This window comes from Abramis brama (assembly GCF_963993115.1).
Source record: "Abramis brama genome assembly, chromosome: 1".
Classification (NCBI taxonomy): Eukaryota; Metazoa; Chordata; class Actinopteri; order Cypriniformes; family Leuciscidae; genus Abramis; species Abramis brama.
In genome coordinates this window covers 30,690,509-30,714,227 of record NC_139963.1, presented here as the reverse complement: position 1 = coordinate 30,714,227, position 23,719 = coordinate 30,690,509, and the positions used below count along the sequence as shown (strand labels likewise).

At 37.8% G+C, this 23,719-nt stretch overlaps 1 protein-coding gene and 1 long non-coding RNA gene across 3 annotated transcripts in view; both read left to right on the top strand.

The window, feature by feature from the left end:
• LOC311093256 (uncharacterized protein) overlaps positions 1–19,265 on the top strand; it is a 73,532-nt gene extending 54,267 nt beyond the window's left edge. For both annotated transcript variants that reach the window (XM_084130505.1, XM_084130504.1), the window contains exons 8-10: positions 18,433–18,753; positions 18,831–18,974; positions 19,070–19,265. In XM_084130505.1, coding sequence (XP_083986631.1) covers positions 18,433–18,753; positions 18,831–18,974; positions 19,070–19,218 — 614 coding nt within the window. In that variant the 3' untranslated portion in view covers positions 19,219–19,265. The remainder of the gene's footprint in view (positions 1–18,432; positions 18,754–18,830; positions 18,975–19,069) is intronic.
• On the top strand, positions 7,771–9,667 carry LOC311066327. The gene is made up of 3 exons (XR_014603060.1): positions 7,771–7,831; positions 8,686–8,718; positions 9,561–9,667. It is a non-coding gene; the product is annotated as an uncharacterized lncRNA (long non-coding RNA).
• Positions 19,266–23,719: the final 4,454 nt, after the last annotated feature.

Genomic DNA, 23,719 nt, shown 5'->3' with positions numbered 1-23,719 from the left:
GTTGTTCATGTGTGTTACATTAGTTGTCAGTTTGTTGTGAATAGCGTATGCTATTCTCTGTGTCTCTGTTAGACCATGATCATGAGATCAGCTCCACCCTATGTGTGTGAAGCTATCTGGATCTGTTAGTGTGAAGATGACACATCTTCGTCTGATGTGAAGTGTTCAGCCTGGATAGACCATCTACCCCAGGTGATGATGTGATGGAGGGGTAGTTTCAGTATTCATGTGTAGGAGATGGGTGGAATCTAATCTATAACAATTGTGTTGCAAATTTCGATCCAGTTCTAAACTGGGAGGCCATATTTATGCAGTAATGTGACGTGTGAAAAGGCCTTTTATAATGTCTTTTCACCCATCTCCCGAGTCTCAGGTTATGTTCTAACAATTCCGCTGTCCTGGATTTGCTCCAGGTGGGCTCCACCATTTTGCAGAAGTAGCCTAAGCCTGAGACAGAAAACAGAGGAGTGCGAACCACAGATAATTCCAATATTTCAAAAGCATTAAATTCAGATGTGTGGAATTCTTTTACTTGTTCCATTATCATGTCAGTTGCAATTTTAATTCCAGATGTCACATGAAACCGAGTTTCATTGACCAAGTCTGAATTGTTGCTGTTGTTTCAGTGTGTTGTGACACCTGAAGCTGCTTTTTCAGTTCAGCCTTCAGTCTGCTGCATGTGCAATGCTCTCATTACAGCCAGATCTCTGGGTTGTCTGCATTTGCGGTTTATGGTGTGGTTCACACATTTTAGTTAGTGCAGATATTTTTGACCTGCAAAAAACTGTGGTACTTCTGTCTGCTGTTTAGCATTTCACACCCTCCTCGTAAATTTACTTATCTTATCAGATTCAATTCAGTTGATGCACCCCAGTCAAGGATTATTTAGCGTGCTATTACCTGTGCCACACTCCTAGCCGTGTTTTCTAACGGTGAAAAATAAAGGCATACTCCGCCCCTTTTTGGCACTGGGTAGCACACAAATGAAATTCTGTTTCAGAAATTCAATTTTAATGACGAAAGTCACACTTGTCCAATTATTTTCCTGCTCGGCGAGTGTAATATAATGTTTATTATAATTCAAGTTATAATATAATTATAAGATCTACATTCGCTGTTTTTCTTTTTTCTTTTCTAGGTTTCAAATACCTTTTCTTCTCATTTAGTCTTTTTAAAAGGCCATTATAACGTTTGATTCTTCTATTTACTCTTACTTTATATTTTTCCGTTTATAGATAAGGAAAACTATATCGCTTTGCAGTCCTTCCCAAGGATGCACGACACAAGTGGTCAGCCCCGAAGATCAGAAGCTGAGGCAGTTGGCTAAATATCTAGGGATTTTGCCGTACACGCGCAACAATCAAAGATATATACAATAGCCCCCTTGGATGCCCTTCAGGAACTTAATTCAACCATTTTCCAAAACTATTAAATTAGAACAGAAGTCATCGGAAGCGTCCAAGCTAGGTTAATCAACCAGCGTAAACTGATCCTAGTCGGACTAACCCATCCTCTCATCCAAGTCGCCAGCACACTTCCTGATATCAGTTATTAGCCGTCGCCAATCTCTGACGCAATCTTGTGGAAATATACGAATCCGTTAATCTATTTTGGAAAAAAACAAATCTCAGAGTAATTCAGAATACATTCAAACATAACAATATTTAGTTCTCTGAAGCCTTAAATATGAAAAGGTTTTTGTTTCAGGATTAATGAGATGCGTTCGCTGTTTCTGATTTTCAAATTCATTGTGAATCACATTATAGCCACCAAATTTAGCATAGACACACGTGTTTAATTCAGTTAAATACATAGGACACATGGCCTAGAATACAACATCTACAACCTTTTACCTAAGTGTTCCAAATACACCCACAGCAAAGCAATAGAATACAACATCTATATCACCTTTGCCTAAGTGTTTCAACTACACTTACAGTAAAGTAATCCTGTGTTTAAAGAATAAACTTTAAATTAGCCTATGTGCATGTTGTAGCACAAACAACCAAATTGTGTTCTATGTGCACAATGTGTTAAGCACAATTTGAATTTTGAAAATGCAGACAGGTTCAATGAATTTAGATGTTAAACTATTAAGCCATTTGCTATTGGGCTGCTACCCGACTAGCAAATGACACTAATAGCTGAAGGCCTTGAGCGTCCAAAGTTGTTAGGTCAGTAAGAGTTTTAGAAGCATTTGAGCTTTGCTTACTTGCAGAGTGCTGGTTTGTGTCATTAGATTGTGATTGTCTGCGTTTTATGAAATAGGGTGGAGGTCTGCCTCTGCCCAGTGACCAACACTTTTCCTCTGTATGGCCTGTTTTGTGACAGGAATTACAGAATCTGTTCAGTTTGCCACAGTGTGGCTTTCTGAATTCTCCTGCAGATGGAGGATCTTCATGACATTCTAACACAGCTACCTCACTATGCATTTGTTTCCGTGACTCAATTCTTGTTGCCCAATTAACAATACCTTCGAATGTATTTTGTGCTGGAGAAGCACCACACATGAGTGATTGCTGTACACGCGGCCCTGCATTTGTAAGTAGGAATTCAAGGAGAATTACATTGTTGTGGTTAACACCTTCAATTCCAGAATACTCCTCAAAAAGTTCAAACATATTTTCTGCATATGTCTCAAACGATTCTTCAGTACTCTGTTTCCGATTGAGAATCAATTCCCATCCAACAGCACTACAACCACGCAGCTCGCGAAGGCATTGTTTTAGTCTATTCAAGATTTCGCTCTCAGGCTCACTTTGATGCATTGACTGCACAATGGTGCCTGTCATCAAAACCTGTGGTATCTTATAGATCAGAACATCTGGAATTGAACTGATAACAATTTGCCAAATATCTTTTGGTTCGAGCTGAAATGCATGTTTTAGACTAACAATGCGTCTCCACCATGGTTCGAATGCCCCTTTCAAAGGGAATGGTCCGATCTCTGCTTTAAACAAGCTACATTCAGTTACTGTTAAAGGACGCCGAATGGTTGACTCTGTGCCGTTTGGGTGCTGTATCACCTTAATGGCTGAAACAGGCACTCTTTTCATAACTTTGTCACGTGCTTCATCTGTCTGAAAAGATACAAGATTATTAGAGCAGGCTGCCTCATCTAAGAATTGTACATTTTTAGCCCAATCACTGTTAAGCTTGTTGGGAGACTTGCTTTTAGCATTTAGCTTAGCCTTAAGATCTGCAATGGTGTCTTTGTGATTTTTACACTTTTTAGTCAGGGCTAACAGCTCAGCCAGTAATTTCTCTAGCTGTGTTTGAAGATCTTGAATCTTTTCCTCAGACTTTTGTGCCTCTGCATTTTTAGAATGCACTTCTTCACATTTAGAATCCATAAGCGAAGATAGAAATTTTGTTGACTCATTTAGCCGTTTATAACTTATGAAGTTTAAAGCCTCAATTATTTCACCATGTTTTGATTTCTTCTGTTTACTGCCCACTGTTCTCCACCAAGTGAAAATTTCATTGTCAATAGCATCCATGTTAAGACCTTTTCTACTGAGTTTGTACAGTGTAGGCTCAACCTTTTCAGCCCATAATGTAAACAGGACATGATCAGTACACATGATTTCACTTAATTATTACTTAATTTAATTCCATCGGTGTTAAAGTTTAAGCTTTTAAATGCAATATAGAGTTTGTCAAGATTAGTTTAGGTTTAGTATAGGATATTCATGTTTTCAATGTGGCTTTTGGGCCTACCAGTCAGCCAGTGAGACAAAACAAGGGTTAGCATGGCTTTAGCATTTAGCGTAGCCTTGAGCGCAGCATGGCTTTAGCATTTAGCGTAGCCTTGAGCGTTCTGAAAGCAACATGGACAATAGCATTTAGCATTAGCCTTGAGCGCAGCATGGCTTTAGCATTTAGCGTAGCCTTGAGCGTTTTGAAAGCAACATGGACAATAGCATTTAACATTATCCTTGATATTTGAGTTTTAGCCTGTAAACCATATCATCCTGTTTTCCCAAAATTTTCCTTTCATAAACAATGCATCGATCTGCCTTTTTATTTATAAAATCAAATGTTTTCCGATCGTTTACAAACTTAGATTTTTCTTTCTCTGTTTTCTGTTAGTTTGCTCATTCTTTTCACGTGTTGCTGGTTTCAACAATGGCCGGAAAACATGCGGCTGATTTTAAAACTTTTTAGGCTTGACTTTTTCAGCTCTTCATCGAGTTATTAATTATTTGGAAGATGTTATTCTTACTTTAGGTTTTGCTTCCTTGTTGCTTAGGCAAAACAAGGAGATCTTTAAAATCGAATCATTCTTCATCTGGCTGCTGCATCAAACATTCCTTCAACACTTCTAAAAATGCAAAGAAAATTGACTTACCACAACCGCAGAAGAAAGAGAAGATGTTCTCAACCTCTTGTTGATTTTAAAATCCCAATACTTGCTGGAAAGGACATTTCTCGTGAAACGGTTTTGATCTGTTTTGAGATCACGTCGCGAGGTCACCATTTTGTAAGGCCCGTTATATTGGCCCAATTGCCGGTTCGCCAATACACGGGGAAGGTATCACGTGTTCTGTCCTCACTCATTCAAAGTATTGGTTGGTTAAATTTGCAATACATTTAGTTATGTATTCTCTCATTATTTCATCTGACTCCATAAATGAAAGGTTTTAATAATATCTGTGCCTCACTAAAAGTGAGCGAATGTTTGACTATTCCTTATAACCATTAAAGGAACAATGTCAAAATCAGTTAGAATAATCACATGTAACAATTTAATATTTCAGATATCAGAGATCAATTCCACAATCAATTCAAATATCTAGAACATGATTATACATTGGTTACACCAAAGAATCTTACCCAGCTTGTACCTGATCTAGAGAGAGAGAAAGGGAAAGAAAGAGAAAGAGAGAGAGAGAGAGAGAAAGAGAGAGAGAGAGAGAGAGAGGGAGAGACCATCTATTCCATTCGTGACCAGCAAAGAAGCCCCGAGAGTCAGAGCACACCTTCCTTTATCCTCTGACCAGGTGACATGGGGGATGGGCGAGACCACCCTCAAATGGCTTCTATTCAATGAAAGGGGGGCTGGCCTATCTGGCCTTATCTCTAAACCAGTTTTCTCTAAGCTTCTCTAAACCTTATTTCCTTTTATTTTATCTATCTGGATATGAGATATCTGTACCACTCACTTTGAGACATTTCAAATGACACCAAAAACGCAAGTCAATGATAAACATTCACATTAAACCATGTTCTTGTGTTCTTGTGTTGTGTTTGTTGTTTCTGAGGGGAAGAAAGGCTGTATGGGGAGGTCGAATGTTAATTAGCCAGCAGGGCCATTTTGTCTCATAGACCAGGCCTCAACCAGTATTTTCAGTCTTACAAAATCTTTGGATTACATTGTAAAAGTTCAAAATATTATGCTGTGCAAGAACAGTGATGCTATAATTAAAAATCTAAATTGGTAAATTAGGTTCCCAAGTAAATTGGGATATATATGAGTTCAGAGATTCAGGTCAAATGATTGTGAAATAATGATTACGTTAAAACACAACCAACACCATCAGATCACCTATTCGCTTTGTTCTGGCTGTTATAACTCAGGTACAGCAGCCAAACAAAATCTAAAGTCAATGATTTAAGGTCAAGAGCCCAACTAAAACAAACACTAATCAACATAATGGTGACTTAAAATTACGTTTTTCTCCTTCAGTGATTCTGCTTGTTAACATCAGGTGTCTTCAATGTTGGCAATAAAAAAAATTGTTTAAAAAAAAATGTTGTAAATTTTACTAATTTTAAATGGTTAACTTTTAAGGAATTAATTTGATTAATTATTACTCAATTCTAATTTGTTAAATTTAATTAATAATATTGCTTGTAATCTGTTGCCACTTTACACACCATTCCTTGTAGAAGGAAGAGATGATCGGTTCACGAGCAACTTTAACTGATGCTCTACAGCAGGGATGGGCAACTTCGGTCCTGGAGGGCCACTGTCCTACAGAGTTTAGCTTCAACCCTAATCAAACACACCTGAACAAGCTAATCAAGGTCCTCAGGATTAGAAAATTACAGGCAGGTGATTTTTTCAGGGTTGGAGCTAAACTCTGTAGGACAGTGGCCCTCTAGGACCGAAGTTGCCCATCCCTGCTCTACAGCGATCTGTCAGACACATTTAAGAGCCACAAAACGGTATGTATCGTTTAAATTTCTTTTAAAAAATTACCAAATTTGAAAGGTGAGACTTTGTTTTAATATGTTTAATATCAAAAGTAACCGAAAAGTAACCTGGTCTGTCCTGTCTGTCAGCGTGTTGTCAGTCTCTCTGCTCCGCGATGTATTTTTCACTGCGTGAGAACATGGTGTGGCGTGAGAGCAGCGTAGCTTGTCGGACATAGCGACAGTAACTAAGGGGGGCGGGTATTTGCGAAGGGTCAATTTTATTGATTAGATATAGTGTATTCATTTTTTACAGTGTATATTTTACATATACATATATTTTGCCACCATAATTGTGTAGTTAGCATTTAAATAAACTTATTATCATTATTTTCTATTTGCGGTGTGTCTCATTTAGGGGCACAATCGACAGATGAGTTCCTGATGGACAGATCAGTTCCTAACATACACACACACACACACACACACACACAGTGATGTTATACACAGTTAAACTTAACTCAGTGTATGTTAGGTTCTAGTTTCAGTTCTCAAAGCACCATCAGCTCTTCTCGTGAGCAGGAAGTACCCACTTATATTCATAGGCACTTTGAAACAACGCAAGGACTGCAATGCCAAGACCTTGTCTTCTCATTTTGATATTGGGTAAATAAAATTTTTTATTTATTACAGATTAAAATTATAATTATATAGGCTAGTAGGCTACTGTATGTCACAATGTAATATTTCATCCTTAATAAAACAGTCTACTGAAAGATTATGAACTTTAAAAGTCTAGCAATAGGTTACATCTTTTTACCCAGCAAGCAATAGCCGTCATTTCAACGTCTGGGTTAAATATAGACCCGATATAGTCCGGCTATGTCTAACCCACTTTTAGCCCAAATAACATTTAATCTGGATAAATGTATTTTTTTTTCCAAAATAACTTGTGAGATGTATGATATTCCATCATGTTAGCAAAGTTAACTTTGATTACAAGTTGTTTGGTTTGCTTTATTTTACATGTTATATGTGTAGGGCTGTAGGCTGTGCGTAGCCACGATTTAGCTCGTATTCAGACCCGGCTATTGTAGCCCACTTTTAGTCAAAACTGATTAATTGTAGTTTTTTTTTGCCAGGAAGTGCATGTGGTTGATATTTCATCACGTTCGCATTGGTAATGATATCTACAAGGTTCAATGTGTCATTTCACGACATGGTCGATCTGTAGTCACGATTTAGCTCCGAATTGGACGGGCTATATGCGGTCTGCTTTAGCCCACCTGGCGAAATCAAAGCAATCTGGTCTACGTACGGCTTGGCTATAGCCCTGATTCAGACCAGCGATATAGTATAAGAATATTAGTCTTAAAAATGTTTTCGCTCACACAGCTTAATGTTTGCTGTCACACATAAACATAGGCTATAACATATACACAATCTACGATATGACTGTCTATCATTTCAAATTAAATCAAATGCAATGGCATTTCTCAACCGCTAGATGGCACAATCGAAACACTACTGAGACATGACTACTGGGACTACTGGCATTGCGCGACTAGATCACTTTAGCCAGATCTCGCGATACACATTTCCTCCATTTTCAATTTTATTTTACACGAGGCTGCTGTCAGAGAGCAACGGGCGAGCAACACTCTGAAAACCTTCAAATTTCTACTTCGATCTTGTAAGTATGCGTGTTATTTTTGTTATGTTCATTGTTTAAATTAGTTAGTTGTTATAATGTGTAGAAACCGTGACATTTTAACATTACCATTGCAGAGTAATATTTTTCTCCAACAGGTTAACGTTGTTAACGTTGCACATGTTATTGCAACTGTGTGCCCATATCTAAATTCAAGCTGGTAAGCATGAAACTATGAATATTATCATTACTATTTTTTATTATTATTAAAGATACCAATATATTTTTGTTTTTAGATTAGAGTTTGATTTAATGCAAATTTTCAAAGTACTTTACATAAAACTTAACAGCAACATAGTGCAACATGAAAAGAAATTATAAAAAAATATTTTTTTCCTTTCCAATTAATAAAAGGTAGTGGCAAACAGTAAAGTCTTTAAACTTGATTTAAAAGAATTAAAATATGCAGCATACATTCAGTTTCCAGTGAATTTGTTTCAGATATGGTGCATAAAAACTGAATGCTGCTTCTCCATGTTTTGTTTTGACTTTTTTTTTTTTTTGACTTATAAATTTGATATAAAAGTAGCTGGCTACTGTCCCAGATGACCTGAGAGGTCTGCTCTGGATGGTCCATAATGCATCAGAAGATTAGAAATTTACTTTGGCCTTAAAATGTTAATAAATTTAATAACCAGCTGTAGTATTTTGATATGAATTCTTTGACAGACAGATAGCCAGTGTAAAAACCTCACAACTGGAGTGATGTAATCCACTTTATTTGATTTAAAGACACTGTTTATTGCAAATTATCCAGCAATCAGTCAACAAAGTACAGCAATTGAATATACAGAACACATTCTTCAAAATATATATTTTTTGTGTGTGTTCAACAGAAGAAAGCCATACAGGTTTGGAACCAAGTGAAAGTGAGTAAATGCTTACATGATTTTTTTTTAAGTGAACTACCCCTATAAGTATCTTTTTATGTTCATCAGAGTTAAATGAGTAAGTGATAAAGAATGATTTATAGGGATAGTTCACTTTGAAATTAAATTTTGGCATGTTTTAGCTTACCTTAAGGGAATCCAAGATGTAGGTGTCTTTGTTTCTGAAGTAGTTTCAATTTTGATATTTTTAAGTCAAACTGTTCTTGTCTGTCAGTCAGTCAGTCATGCAATGCAGGTCTATGGTCAGTCACTACCTGAAAGAGCACGATTGTTGACACAATTTGTTATGATTTCTCTTACATTATGAGCGCGCTTTTTGACGTGCCTACATTTGTAATGAAAAAATTTTGGTCAGCAGTAAAAATTGTCTAACGAACAGTTCTGTTTAAAAATCCGTACTGAAATCGAACCGAAAGCCTCGTACAGAATGGTTCAATACGTGTATCGTTACACCCCTAAAATATATGTATGTGTATATATATATGTATATGTATGTGTGTGTGTGTATATATATATATATATATATATATATATATATATATATATATATATATATATATGTATATATATATATATAATTAGTGCATCACCATTATGCAGGCAAAAATGTTCAATTATTGATATTAATTTATTAATAATATTGATATAAATTATTGTCTATATTGATCTAAATGATATAGTCTCAATCTATATTCCGTTTAACTCTATATTTGCCAGCTCTTGTGTGCATCCTACAAAAGTGAATGACTGTAATTTGTTAAAAATGATTGTCAGCAATGCTTTTCTTGAGCAATAATTTTTTTCTTTTTCTCATTAGGCAGACGCACTGATGACCAACTTTCCTTCGGCGACTGAATGGGAAATAAAAAATGCAATTTCTGGTCATTTTAAACAAGCACCAGGGAGAGCAGGGGGTGGTGGTTATGGATATAAAGCTAACAATTAATTCTTAAAAATTTTAGTATCTTAAGTTGTTTTACATATTTTCCAATATTTTATTTGTTCATTTTTATGTTTGAATGTTGTCTAAGTTGTTAATATAATTGTTCTAAATAAATCCCTTTATAATCAATTAGTTTGGATGGATTTTCATTTATGAGAACCTGTTATATTTGAGTAAAAAAAACCTTGTGCCTCATTTTGTTGTCTATTACATGTATATGTAGTGTAATTGATGATGTCTATTCTTGGGCTATGGTTAGACGTCTATTAGATTTTCACTGACAGCCCAAAATCAGCCTTGTTTTAGCCTAGACCCATATTGCCTGTCTATTAGACGTATATATGTAGTCGTTTAATAGCTGTCTAATTGATGACTAGTCTAATCTTGGGCTATGGTTAGACGTCTATTAGACGTATAAATATAGTCATTCAATAGCTGTCTGATTGTCTATTCTTGGGCTATGGTTAGACGTCTATTAGACGTATATATGTAGTCATTCAATAGCTGTCTATTCTTGGGCTATGTTTAGACGTCTATTAGATTTTCACTGACAGCCCAAAATTAGCCTCGTTTTAGCCTAGACGTCTGGGCTGTGTTTTGACGGCTATTAGACGTCTATTAGACGCAAAATTGCTTGCTGGGTATAGTTGTTCCATCATCTCTCTGAGCTTTTCACTCTCTGAAACTCGTGGCTAATACCAGAAAGTTACCTTAAACTGAAAACACTGATTATCATTATGTTTGCGTTGACATGATTGATTTTGAAAAGACATTCACCAACAAATTAAACAAATTAACTGCTTTAAATAACTTTTAAATGCTTCATGAAAATTACCTGGTCAATAAACTAAAATAAAGGGGCACTAATAGAAATATATTTATCTCGCACCTGAATGCAGATATTTACAGTCATAATGTTTCGACACGGCTCAGTGCCTGTAGCTACAGTACATCGCCATACTCACCTAGACACCAGGATTTACACTAAAAGGGATCATGAAGAGTTTGAAGATAGAACTGTGACACAGATCTATACGCCTGACCACAGAACCACCACTCATTTCCGTCACAGTCACAGCGCTGGCCTTTTACAACATTGCTTCCCATGGCTGCGTTTCCAAAAAGCATAAGCTTAATTTTTCTTTTTTTCTTTTTTTTTATTCTACCTGGGCTTAAGAAGCTTTTGGGAAACATAGCCCAGCCAGGTTTACAAAGGTATGTCTATAGACATAGACGGCATTCTAACAAATTCATCTAGGTCAATCAGCTCCCAAGCTTTCTACGTCGTGAATCAGTGTATCGTGTTCATAAATTCAGGCACTGCTAAGCGAAGGACAGTAGTAAGGACTCTGGCTCACACACACACTACACATTGGGACACTGATTACTCTATTTCCAGCGTCATGTCAACGTCCTCATTGTACAACATCACTATACTGGTATTTATGGACAACAGCAGAGCTGATATCTTTCTGACATAATTTTTATTGTTAAAATACATGATAGGCCTAAATATTTTTCCTGTTACATCCGTGCAATGTTTCAGCCGTAGATAAATTAGGCTATAAATGTTTGCTAGATTGTACCTGTCTAGCCATGTATTATGCTGTATTTGTATTGTTAAAAAAAAGCGTGTGAGTTGACTCACATTTCGTGCTTCAGAACTTCTGTTAAGAGAACATAGTGAGCACTGAGCATCGATGCTCCCTGGTTTTCACAGTGCATTATAGGACTTTTCAGGGAGCAAATGTTTTAGTGCACTGGTAGGATTTTGCGATAGAGACAGCCCTTAAAATGGCCGACTCCCTGATCAGTGCCCTGGCCACGGAACTAGAGAGCTGACTGAGACACACACATTAACTGAACTTAGGGGCCGTTTACACAACACCATTAACAAATAAAAACCGAAAACTTTTTAATGCATTTTGGCCGTTCATTTACATGTTGAACGTTGAGTTTTGGGGCCTGAAAATGCAAACTTTTGAAAACAGGTTTTAAAGTACAAGTTTGTGAAAACAATAGGTTACCATATTGAATCAGTGTAAATAAAAATGTGAATTTGTGAAAACGGTGACATCATGTGCATGTGTATTACATGTTCAGTTTATAGGCATGCACTCAATAGACAAAACTAAAAATTCAGACTACAGGACTGTTTTTGCTGCTCAATTAGAGTTTATTAATGCTTTTCCAGCAAAGTGTAGATTTACTGCACCACTATGACCAGCGGAGACATAATTATTTGCATACGCCTAATTCTAACATTGCCAACTAATTCTAATTCTGACCTCGCCAACCACTGGCCTGGCATTCAGTGTTAGTTTGCTTTGTTGTTGTTGTTTTGTTTTTGGCCATTTTCGTGGATCCATCAATCGTTTTTGTCGTCGTTCAGTCATTACCACGAACTGTCATCTGTATGCTCAACGTCAAAAACGGAAAGGAAAAACATTTCTATTTTTAAGTACATCAATTGTTGTGTAAACGTACCCTTAATGACGAAAAATCAGTTAATGCTGCTGAGAGGGTGTTTCTAATACAGCAGCTGAGTGAGTGACGGCAAATGAGACATCTCTCTCTCTCTCTCTTCTGACTGCTGTAATCAATCTCTATATTTTTCACTCTTCTGGAGAGTCGTGGGAATGTTATCGCAGATATTTTTTTTTCTTTTGCTTTTAGAGCAAATGCAAATTAAAAAATTCTGCAGTAACAATTTGCTGTCATCTCCCATTCACCGCTATAGAAGTTTACCCAACTGACGACTTCCGCTTCTGAGAACCCTGGAAATGTGAAATGGGTTCGAACAGCTCAAACCAATCCGCTTGTTAAGTCTGACATCACACATTACCTTTTCTGGTGTTACAATATATAGAGTGCCGTAGGATCATAGAATATAAAGATGCGTCATCAGAACAGTAAAAACCAGCCCGTAAACACTCGAGGGAAGGTTGACTGTATCTGCAAACGTTATTCACATGTATATATGTCTGCAATAGACTTCAGCAGATGATTTCCATAGGATTAAGTTTATCATTAATGTTAGATAAGACGAAGGTGTTTGCTAACACGACATTAAAAAAGTTTAAAAACCTGTAATATTGAGTTAATACACATATACTGTAAACTAGGGGTGGGCGATATGACCTAAAATTAATATCACGGTATTTTTCATCTTTTGAACGGTGACGGTATAATATCACGGTATAACTTATTTTTTTACCAATAAAGAAATTTTCATTGATTTACTCCTTGATATTTATTCCTTTATAAGCAGTTATATATTACTGTATTCTAAATATAATTAGCCTATGTTTTATCCACAACTTTAAATGCTTTAATTTAGGCTATTTTGTAACAGCGCCACAGTTTAGCGCACCACGTAGAACACTCGGGAACCGCACCTGTGGCTGGCTGCACTGCTGCTTCGCGCTCAGTAAGGAATATAGGTAGTAATCTCTATGTGTCTGTCTGTCCGTTTGCATTTTGATTATTTCGAGAACCGTTCATCCAATCGACTTCACAAGGGAGTGCAGTGTCGCATTTGGTGCAATATAGACAGACACGCGAGACGCGACAAGTTCAGAATTAATAGTAAACTACAGAACAGCGCGAGCGGGAAGCGGCGCACCTCACGCGAGCAGGGCGGCTATATTCTCCGAGAACGGACACTGCACTAGTGATATAAAACGCACACAGTCTGTTAATTAAGCAATACTTTTAAGGTAGTCTAATATTTTTCTGACTAACAAATTACTGACACAGTAAAGGGTAGATTTAAATAAAGAAAAACGAAATTTAAATAAAGAAAAACGAAATTTAAATAAAGAAAAAAACGAAATTTAAATACAGAAAAAATGAAATTTAAATAAAAAAAAACGAAATTTAAATAAAGAAAAACGAAATTTAAATAGGCCTAAAGAAAAACTAAATTTAAATAAAGAAAAAACGAAATTTAAATAAAGAAAAAAACGAAATTTAAATACAGAAAAAATTAAATTTAAATAAAGAAAAACGGAATTTAAATAAAGAAAAACGAAATTTAAATAAAGAAAAAACAAAATTTAAATAAAGAAAAACGAAATTTAAATAAAGAAAAAACGAAATTAAGTTTGCCTAAATTAAAAACGAGATTAATTTAGATTGATAATAACGGGTAAAAAGTCTAATACATTTTGTTTATTCTATTTTCCACAATGTCAAAGCAACAGCAGCAATACAAGCTCAGGCATGCACTTCGGTTCATACAAACTCCGCTGTTCTGCGCTCTAGCCAGAGAACACTCTTGTTGCAGGAACACTCAGGCGTCGGTTCTATTTCTAGCATGCACGCGTTTTCCGCGTGGCTCGAGCCGCGCCTGAGACGCGTGTCTCACGCAGGCAGTGTGCAAACTCCAACCTTTTAACATGGGAGCCGAAATAAAAACAGACACCCAACGCAGCTGAGACTCTCACGCCAGCAGCCAGTGTGTCGCCGCCTTATTCAAGCGCGAATGAGAACCGTTTCGCGGGGGATCCCAGGTGTCAATAAAACAAAAACAAAAACGTTTTTTCGTTGTTGTTTTATAAATGCTCTGACAATTGTTTAATAAATGTTCAATCAAAATGCAAAACATCGCGTCTTTTTTTTATTTTTATTTTTTTTAGTCGACTAAATCGTTGTGCAGGACAGGACTTTGGTCGACTAAGCATTTCTTTGGTTGACTACAGCCCTAATGTAAATGCAGCCGTTCAAGGAACATAATTGATTTATTACGGTATTGACGGTATTAGAAAATCCATGTCGTGACGCAATGTCACACCGGTGATGACTATGACACCGGTGTACCGCCCACCCCTACTGTAAACAAACCAATACATTCTCACCTGTGAAAGGTTATCCCATTTCTTCAGGAATTTAAATATCTGTGGTTTTACAACCAGAGGCTGCGCAATACTAGGAGAAAACTCATTGGTTTTTACTGTGAGATGACTACAGCAAATGAAATTAAATCTTGACAGTTCCAAGATGGTGGATGCATCGACATATCTGGAGCAGTCGAATATGGCATCTACGTATACATATCTCTTGGCAAGGATGATGTATTTTTGTAGACCAAATCTCGGAAATTGAGTTTTAGCACTTCCGGTTCCATCGTTCTGAAATCAATAGATTTTTTGAATATGCCTGAAATAAGGCCTGTGGTTAAAACAATCACAAAATATTTTCACGTTGTACTGTATGACATAAATACATCAGTAATACCCTCTTGTGATTTTTTTTTTTCTTTTCTTGGAAAAATCAGTTGCTAACAAGTGGCTAAATGGGACTACATAGGTTGTTTGGGACACTAAGCGTCATCAGCCAAGCAGAAAAACTTCATGTCATTAGTTTACTTTCACAGTCTCGTTGTGTTTATAATCATGCTCTTGTAAACTATTTGAATATTTGTCTTTCAAAGACTGAAAGTATTGTCGGAAACTTAGTGATGTAGTAGCCTGACGTCGTCATACTCAGATTCTAGTCAGAATGTGAGTCTGATACTGCTCCATAGAGAGCCTAAGTCCCTCCCCTTCCGGTGGAACACCATGGGACCTTATTTCGGAAAAATATTGTATGGTAGTCAATGGCGAGAGAGAACAAATATTTTGATCTCGTTTGAATTGTGTCCTGAATTACACATAATGTTTGTCAATTTAAAAGATACATTTTAAAGTCAAGAAAGTCACAGTTTTATGTAAAACTGTTGAGGTATAAGACTGAAAATACGTAATTACAAAGACTACAAACCCAAAAGGCGCACGTGACGTCATACGAAACCGACTAAGTCTCCTTTTGCATAGCTGCAGCTCTCAACATGACCCGACTTGTAGTGATTTTCACCCCTTTTAATACTTTTTTCCTCGCTCTGGAAGAACGAGATGAAACGCGCTAAGGTGACAGCCATGTTGGTGACCTACATAGTGCCAGACGAGAGATGTAGTTCATTGAGTGATTTTCACATAAAACTAAATGTTACTCTTCTGTTTTATGACAAACTGCGACTTTCTTGACTTTCATAATTATCTTTTAAATTGACAAACATCATATGTGTAATTCAGGGCACAGTTCAGACGGAATAAAAAGATAAGTTGTCTCTCGCCATTGACTACATATTTTTTTCGAAATAAGGTCCCATGAGCCGGAAGCGGAGGGGAGGGACTTAGGCTCTCTATTAGGCTGTGATTATGGGGCGTGTTTCAACCGAACCAGGAAAGAAAATGCCTCTGCACTCAATTGGATAGACCTACAACCAATCAGAGCAACAGAGTAAGTGACGTATGTTTTTCATTCATGTTTCCGATCGACAAATGCCTTGATCGCGGTTCTCTCTTCCTCTTTTAAAATGAATGCGCTGTCGATATCTTCTATAACAGACGCGATGGCGGAATCAACACATGATGTTTCATAAACAAAGTTCAGGAAAAGCACGTTCAAATAATCAATCCAATCAACTTGTCATCAAACTATTACCAGGTCTACCCTATCAGCATGAGAGGAAGCATTTATTCTCTCTGTCAACTCACCTAACATTCCTTGACAGTTTTCAGCATCCCTCCACTCACTCTCGGCTTGTTCTTCCACAGCCAGGAATACGGGGGAGTACTTTGGGTTCGGGCCGAATACCGAGCCCGGAGCCTCTCCTCGGACAGCACGCCAAATATGCATTTATTCTATCTGACTTATTTGTAAGTGTGAAATCTCAATTCTCCAGTGGCAGTCATCTTTGTTGTAAACGAATTCAACCCAAGCGCTCGTTGGTGACGTGGATGATTACGGTACTGTTGATCATCTGTCCATCATTGTATAAAGCCCGCCCTGAAAATTTGATTGGTCCGAACAGTTTTTGTTCGGGCATAATAGCTCATCAACGGATCAAGTCCACACCGAACTTCCCGACCTAAAAATGTTGTGGGCGGGGCTAAGTACGGCTGGCATCCAGGCTATTAGTGATGGTGACAGTAAAGTAAATTATAATATCTGATTGTAAGTACAGTGTTTTTAAATATCACTGTTTTTCATCTCAACAGCCAGTGCTTTAACTTCTAGAACTGGTAAGTAACAAACTGTTAGTCACTCTTTTAAAACTCAGATCTTATTCTAGTTACATTGGATGACTGACGAAGAAAGATGTCAATTGATTCATAATATAGTTTTTTTTTTTTTTTAGGTGGATTTAGTATCAGGCTTGTGAATGGTACTAATGACTGCTCTGGGAGAGTTGAGATCCTTTATAATGGCACGTGGGGAACAGTGTGCCATGATTCCTGGGACATTAAAGATGCTGCTGTGGTGTGCAGACAGTTGGGATGTGGAGGAGCTGTTAGTGCAAACTCCAGCGCTTCTTTTGGCCGGGGAAGTGATCAGATCTGGTTGGATAATGTGAATTGTTCAGGAAGTGAATCATCCCTCACACAGTGCTCACACCTTCCTATTGGAAAACATGACTGCGGTCATCACGAAGATGCAGGTGTCGTCTGCTTACTGGGTAAAAGTATATATGTTTTACCCAGATTTAAAATGGCATTGTATATTTGCTGTTTTGCTTCGGATGAAAAAAGTACCAAAGTGATTAAAAACAACATAAGCTTATAGTGTTTGGCCCCAAATAATAATTGTATAAAAAAATGAGAGAAAGCAAAGAGTGCATTTGGTGCTTGGCTCAAAACAATGTCAAACGCATACAGTATACAAATACTTACAACATAGTTTTTAATCACATTGTTCTTATATTTTTAAGATAAGCTACCAGACATAAGATTGGTCAGTGGGTCTGATTCATGCTGTGGAAGAGTGGAGATCCAGAATAATGGCCAGTGGGGAACCGTGTGTGATGATGGCTGGGACATGAATGATGCTGCTGTGGTGTGCAGACAGTTACAGTGTGGCTCAGCCATCAGCGCACCTCATAGTGCCGCCTTTGGTCAAGGCCAAGGATCGATCTGGCTGGATGATGTTGGATGTTCGGGAGGTGAAGGAAAACTCATACAGTGTTCACACAGAGGACTAGGAGTTAACGACTGTAATCATGGTGAAGATGCTGGTGTTGTTTGTTTAAGAGGTAAGTCAAATCTTTTGCATCTTAACTTATTTTTATGTGATAAATGAGCAATAGAAATCACATTAAGCTTCATGTATTTCATCACATCTTAACAAGTAATTTTAAATGGATGTATATTTCTTTTGCAGGTGACCTGGAGAAACCCACTCTTTCCCTGATCTCCACACATGCAGTTGTTTCTCCTGGAGAAAACATTCAGTTGAGATGCACAACACCTAAATCAAGATGCAATACTAATGCTGAATTCCACCTCTTCATAAATGGATCATCTGTGTCCTCCGAGAAACATGTATCTAGTGCGACTTTCAAACTTGTTAATGTAAGCGTCTCACATCAGGGTATCTACAGCTGTAATTACTCCTACCAAAACACCATTATAAAGTCGCCTTGGAGTAACACTGTTCAAATCACTGTAGGTGAGTGTTTAATCTTGTCTCATTGCCTACATTACTGTTTATAAATGCATTAGCTGCATGAAAGTGAATTAATTCTGTATTGATGTCTATTTCTTTTTTATTTTTTACTTTATTCTGCTGATTTGTAAAATGTGTGTGAATTACATTTTTGATCCCGACAAGATTGAATTCAATTATTGAAGCCATTTTTTATTTAAATCCATTTGAATTTAATGCTTGAGGCTCTGTAACCATATAACTGTATTCTTTTTGTTTCCTAGTGCACTTGCAGCAGCCCAGCTTGCCCCGCATTGCTCCTGATGGGCGGTTTGACGTGGGGCCTCAGGGGCCAGTAATCACCTGGGGCCACAGTTTCACTATCATCTGTTCCACTGAATCTCGGTATCCTGGAGGCTCCTTCTACCTGTTTAGGGAATCACATATCACCAGGAGTCAGTCAGCTGTCAATCTCTCTGCCTCCTTCTCCTTTCCTGAGGCAGATTATTCCCATGAAGGAAACTACAGCTGTGTTTATGAAGTCAGTTTGTCCTCACGCACCTTCCGTTCCTCTGCCTCTGAACTGCTGGTCATCACTATCAAAGGTATTAATGTGTAAGAGCCTAAAAACAGTCTGGACTGCTGGTACTGAAAGTTTAACTCTAAACCGTGTCTGTCTCAGCCTCCCTGCTTCCTGTCATTGGTGCTGCGGTGTCAGCTGTGCTGCTCTTACTGTGCTGTTCTGTCCTCGCAATCATCCTCCTGGTCAAGAGAAGACAAAAGCAAAGGAAAAAGGAAACTAATTTTAAGTGCTCTTTTAAAAAAGGTAGCGTAGCATTTCATAAAAACTATTGGATGTCTTTCTTTTTTTTTATCAATTCATTTAATAATTATGTCCCTTCATCTCTGCAATGTCTCTAGGTCCAGCTAATATGTATGCAGGTGGATCCCATGGCAACAAAAATGAAGATGATGATGAGGCTGATTATGAAAATGTACAACTTGATGAAAACATGGATCATGATGATTCTGATCAGGACTATATTAATATAGACTCATTATCATTCTGAAGAGGACCATGTCAATGTGGACACGGATGACTCTGAAGAAGACTATGTCAACATGAATACAGAGAATAAAAGTGTGGTAGACAAATCTGATGATAACATTTATGAAAGCTGTTGTGATGAATATTGAGTAAACCCAAAATACTATTATTAATGAGGCTCCAAACAGATGATTTTAATAAAAAAGAGCTTTAGAATGCGATGAACCGAGTGACAACAGATGATTACAATCTTGCAAAGCTTTTGTGCTAAATATGAGTGATGCTAATAGAGTGCATTTATTTTAGGCCTGCTGCACATGATCCAACTTATATATTTTGTTTATTGTATCCATTTCTGCAAGTGATATCCAAGTGATATCAAACTGTCTCTTGATCACATCTAGTAACAGGTGAAAGGGAGCTTAATGAATAAGGATTGTTTTGAAATTAAAATATTAGCAAAAACTTGCTTACCCTTTTAATTGTAAGCTTAAAATAAGTTTAACCCTAACCCTAACATTTACAATTAGAAGATGTAAGGAGTACAGTATTGTGGGTATAGGCAAACAATTTTATGGCATATATGAGTCAAATATTGGAAAATTAAACTCAACAGGGTGTCGTTTAATACTACTAGTAGTAGGAATTTTTAAAGCAGGGCTCAGTAGTTTCGGGATTTCTTCGCTGTATTCTCGCTTTTTGCTCGCAGGTTTCTCTCTAGAGCTCCCCCCACAGCTTCAGAATAGATATTTGACAACACTGTTGTAAAAACTCGTTGGTGATTCTCAGACACCAGAGGCTAGTAGATCAACGACATCAAAGCAGATGGGACATTCTTTAAAACGTCTTCTTCATTCGGGTTCGAACAGCGTGAGGGAGCGCAATAATGACAGCATTTTAGCAGATTTCTTTTGGCCGTAAAGCAATTGTTTACATCGCGAGACCTGATATCACGCGATACTTCCTGATGCGACGGCCGGCGGCCCGCCGGCTCAAAGTTGCAAGTGCGGATTTTCCGCTCACGGGCACCAGGGGGGTGCGAAACGACCACCATTCAACCCGAAATAAGTAATATAACCATTCCAATGACTCTGAAGCTGTTCAGTTAAGGTAAAAAAGTTACTTAGTTCACCTTTAAGTTTTAATATTAGAGGTACTGCAGGATGAGTGTAAATAATGATTTAAAATGATTGTACAGGCTAAAAGTTTAATGTTGAAATATAAAGATCATGATATGGCTACTGTTAAAAAAAAGTGAATAAAACTGCCTTTTTAAAATCTTGTTGTGTGTCGTGAAAGTAAGGCCTAGTTTAGGTTGTGAGCCTACACTAGTCAAGTCAAGTCACATTTATTTATTTAGCGCTTTTTACAATACAGATTGTTTCAAACTAAAGAAACAATTTAGATTGGACACATTTTTGAAACTGATAGACAGTAAAAGTGGATAACTAATTTGTGGAAAACTTAAAAATAATAATAATAGCATAATACATATTTTCAAATAATAATAATAATAAAATCCAGTTCCATTCGTCTCATGGACATGCCCAAACACAGGAATAATGAAATTCATGCATGCACCAACCAGTAAAAATATTTATCCGAAATGTCTAGGTTAATGTAACCCCCGTTCCCTGTAGGGAATGGGGATGTTTTGTCATTGACTGACGAATTGGGATCGTGCCTGAGAGCCCAATCACCTTCAAGTGGTACAGAACAAGCCAATGGACATTGGTGAGTGAGATTTGCATCCCGTGCAGGACTCACTCAAGCCAGTGCTTGGTCGCTTAGTGGTGGACACAGGGATTGTGGCGATGGGATATAACGTCTCCGTTCCCTCCTTCAGGGAATGGGGGTTACATTAGAAACCTAGATGTTCCCTATCAGTCAGTCACGTTCGACGTTACGTCAGTGACTGATGAATTGGGATCCCTAAGAAAAACACCAAAATGGCTGCGCCTTCCAGTGCCTCGTGTACAGCCAGTTTCAGCCAGAGATGGTGCTCCTGGACCACAAGTGTGAACATCGTTTGCCCAAGGGACAGCACAGTGATTTTTGTTGCCCAGAGGGTGAGGTCCGTCGCTGGCCCGCAGCCATGCATCAACCCTGGGTCAGAATTACAGATCTTCCCCCAGATCTTTGAGTGACTTGACGTGCAGATCTTTGAGTGACTTGACCTGGTAGAGGGCCATGCAGGGCGGACAGGGCCGTATCAAGGCAATGTGGTGCCTGGGCACTATACCTCAAAGTAAAAAAAAAAAAAAAAGACACATTTACGCATACTTGTGGAACAACTCAACTCTGACAGATTGGGGAGGGAGGGGGGGAGTGATAGTGGTCATGTAATCTTTATTTATTTATAATTTATTATTATTATTATTATTATTATTATTAAATTAGTGTTCATAAACGAGTTATGTATGGTCTTTCAAGAATTTCAAGTTAATAATATAACAATTTACGAAAAATATTTTTAAAGCTTGTGTCATGTGGTGCCCCCCTAGTGGTTGTGAATGGTTGGTGCCCCTGGGCACTGGCCCAAGTGCCCTTATGGATAATCCGGCTCTGAGGGCGGAGGCGGCCTGTCCAGTGGTAAGCCTTGATTAGGCAAATTAGCTCTCCACTGAGCAGAGGAACTAGATTGGGGGATAGCAGAGGGGACCCCACCTCTTTTAAGGTACTGGAGTCTTGCATCACGATGGTCATCTTCCTGCAGTGGTTACATGACTCATCCACGAATGCTGTCTCAGCGTGCTTACAGCCCGGACACGTGAGACAGTGATCATGACTGTCAGCCAGGGCCAGGTAACGACCGCATCCAGAAACACATGGGTGGAATGACATCTTGAAAAAGATGCAACGTCACACCCATGTTTACTCTGATATATCAGGGAAAAAAGCTATTTTGTGCTGAAGTACACAGGGGAAATGGTCTCCTGCTCGGTGTGCAAAATGCTCTCTCAGAGGAATCTACAGCATGCAGAGTTCTAAAGGAAGGAGACCACCGCTGATGCACCGCCACACTAACATGTGCAGAACTTCTTCCTGGTTCTCTATACCACCACGAAAGATGAAAGCAGAGCAGAACCTTCTCCAGAAACACTTGACTCCGAAGCGAAAGCTTAATTAGTAAATCCTGCATGATTCATTATATACCCGTGGCACCGGGAGTGGTTCATGATGCAAATCTCACACGCCAATGTCCATTGGCATGTTCTGTACCACTCGAAGGTGATTGGGCTCTCAGGCGCGATCCCGATTCATCAGTAACTGACGTAATGTCGAACATGACTGACTGATAGGGAACTGAATTTACACCTGTTAACAACTGTTAATTGTGTGATGTTGTTAAAATTTCTATCAACATCTCAGAAATTCTTTTTCCAGAATCAGCGATGGCAAGTCGCGTCATAATCGACAAAACTGGTAAGAATTTATTTGATTATAAGAAAAAGTGAATGATGTTCATGAGAGACCACAGGTTTCATTTCCTTATTTCAGCACATTAAGTAGGTGGTATTTTTCTAAACATGAAAAACACTGTATTCGTGATTATATACTTGAATATGGTTTACAAAATGATGAAGGCTACTCCTTCTGATTATTTAAATTTAAAATGGCCACGCCCGTTCTTACGTTCAAAAGTGAGTGGAAAGAGAAGAAAAATCGAATAATATCATTGGGTCTAATCTTTGCATCTGTTTGTTTTAGGTTTAATCAGGACTCCTCTGTTGGAGAAGAATTGGCTAGGTGGTGCTGTCACACAAAATAGGCTCATAGAAATTAGGTCTTACTACTAGAACTGCGGTCCTGAAACTGCATCCTCCGGTATTGCAGGAATGTAGTATTGTAAGAAACACGTAAGTATTTGACTGCAATTCCAGAATTGTCAACATACTGACTATCTAGTGCTGTGAATGTTTATATGGTTGTCAATTAATTGGACGTGAAATATAATTTTGGCTTTAATAAGATTTTCCCAATAAATGGGCAAGAATAAACCTGGTATCCTCCATCATTCCTGTTCCTTCCGATAACAAGCACTTGAATGAGACGAGCTCCATCAACACTCGTAATCACAACTTCAGAAGTGGGAAGTAGGAAATTTCCAATAGCACGTGAATGCAGCATGACCAATGTTTTCCACTTTTGATGTAATTTCTAGCGAGAAATTAGTATTGTAGTAATTAAATATTTGATTAGTTATCACCAAAGCTCTCTGTATTTTGTTGTAGATCATTAAACTTATGCTGCCTCAGAAGCCTGTCTGAAATCTGTTTTGTGAGGTGTGAGGCATAATAACACTACTATAAATGACTTACAGTTTCTTTATAGTTATTGAGGTAAACATGCCTAAAGTACCAAAAAAGGTATCGTTGGGTATCGGTACCGGTTAAAATGTGAACAGTACAGTAGGACTGAAAATAATCCAAGATATTTGAAAATGAACAAAGACATTTGCTTTACTGTTTTCAACCCCCTCTTTCTTACCTCAAGGATCCTTTGGAATTCCTAAAGACAAA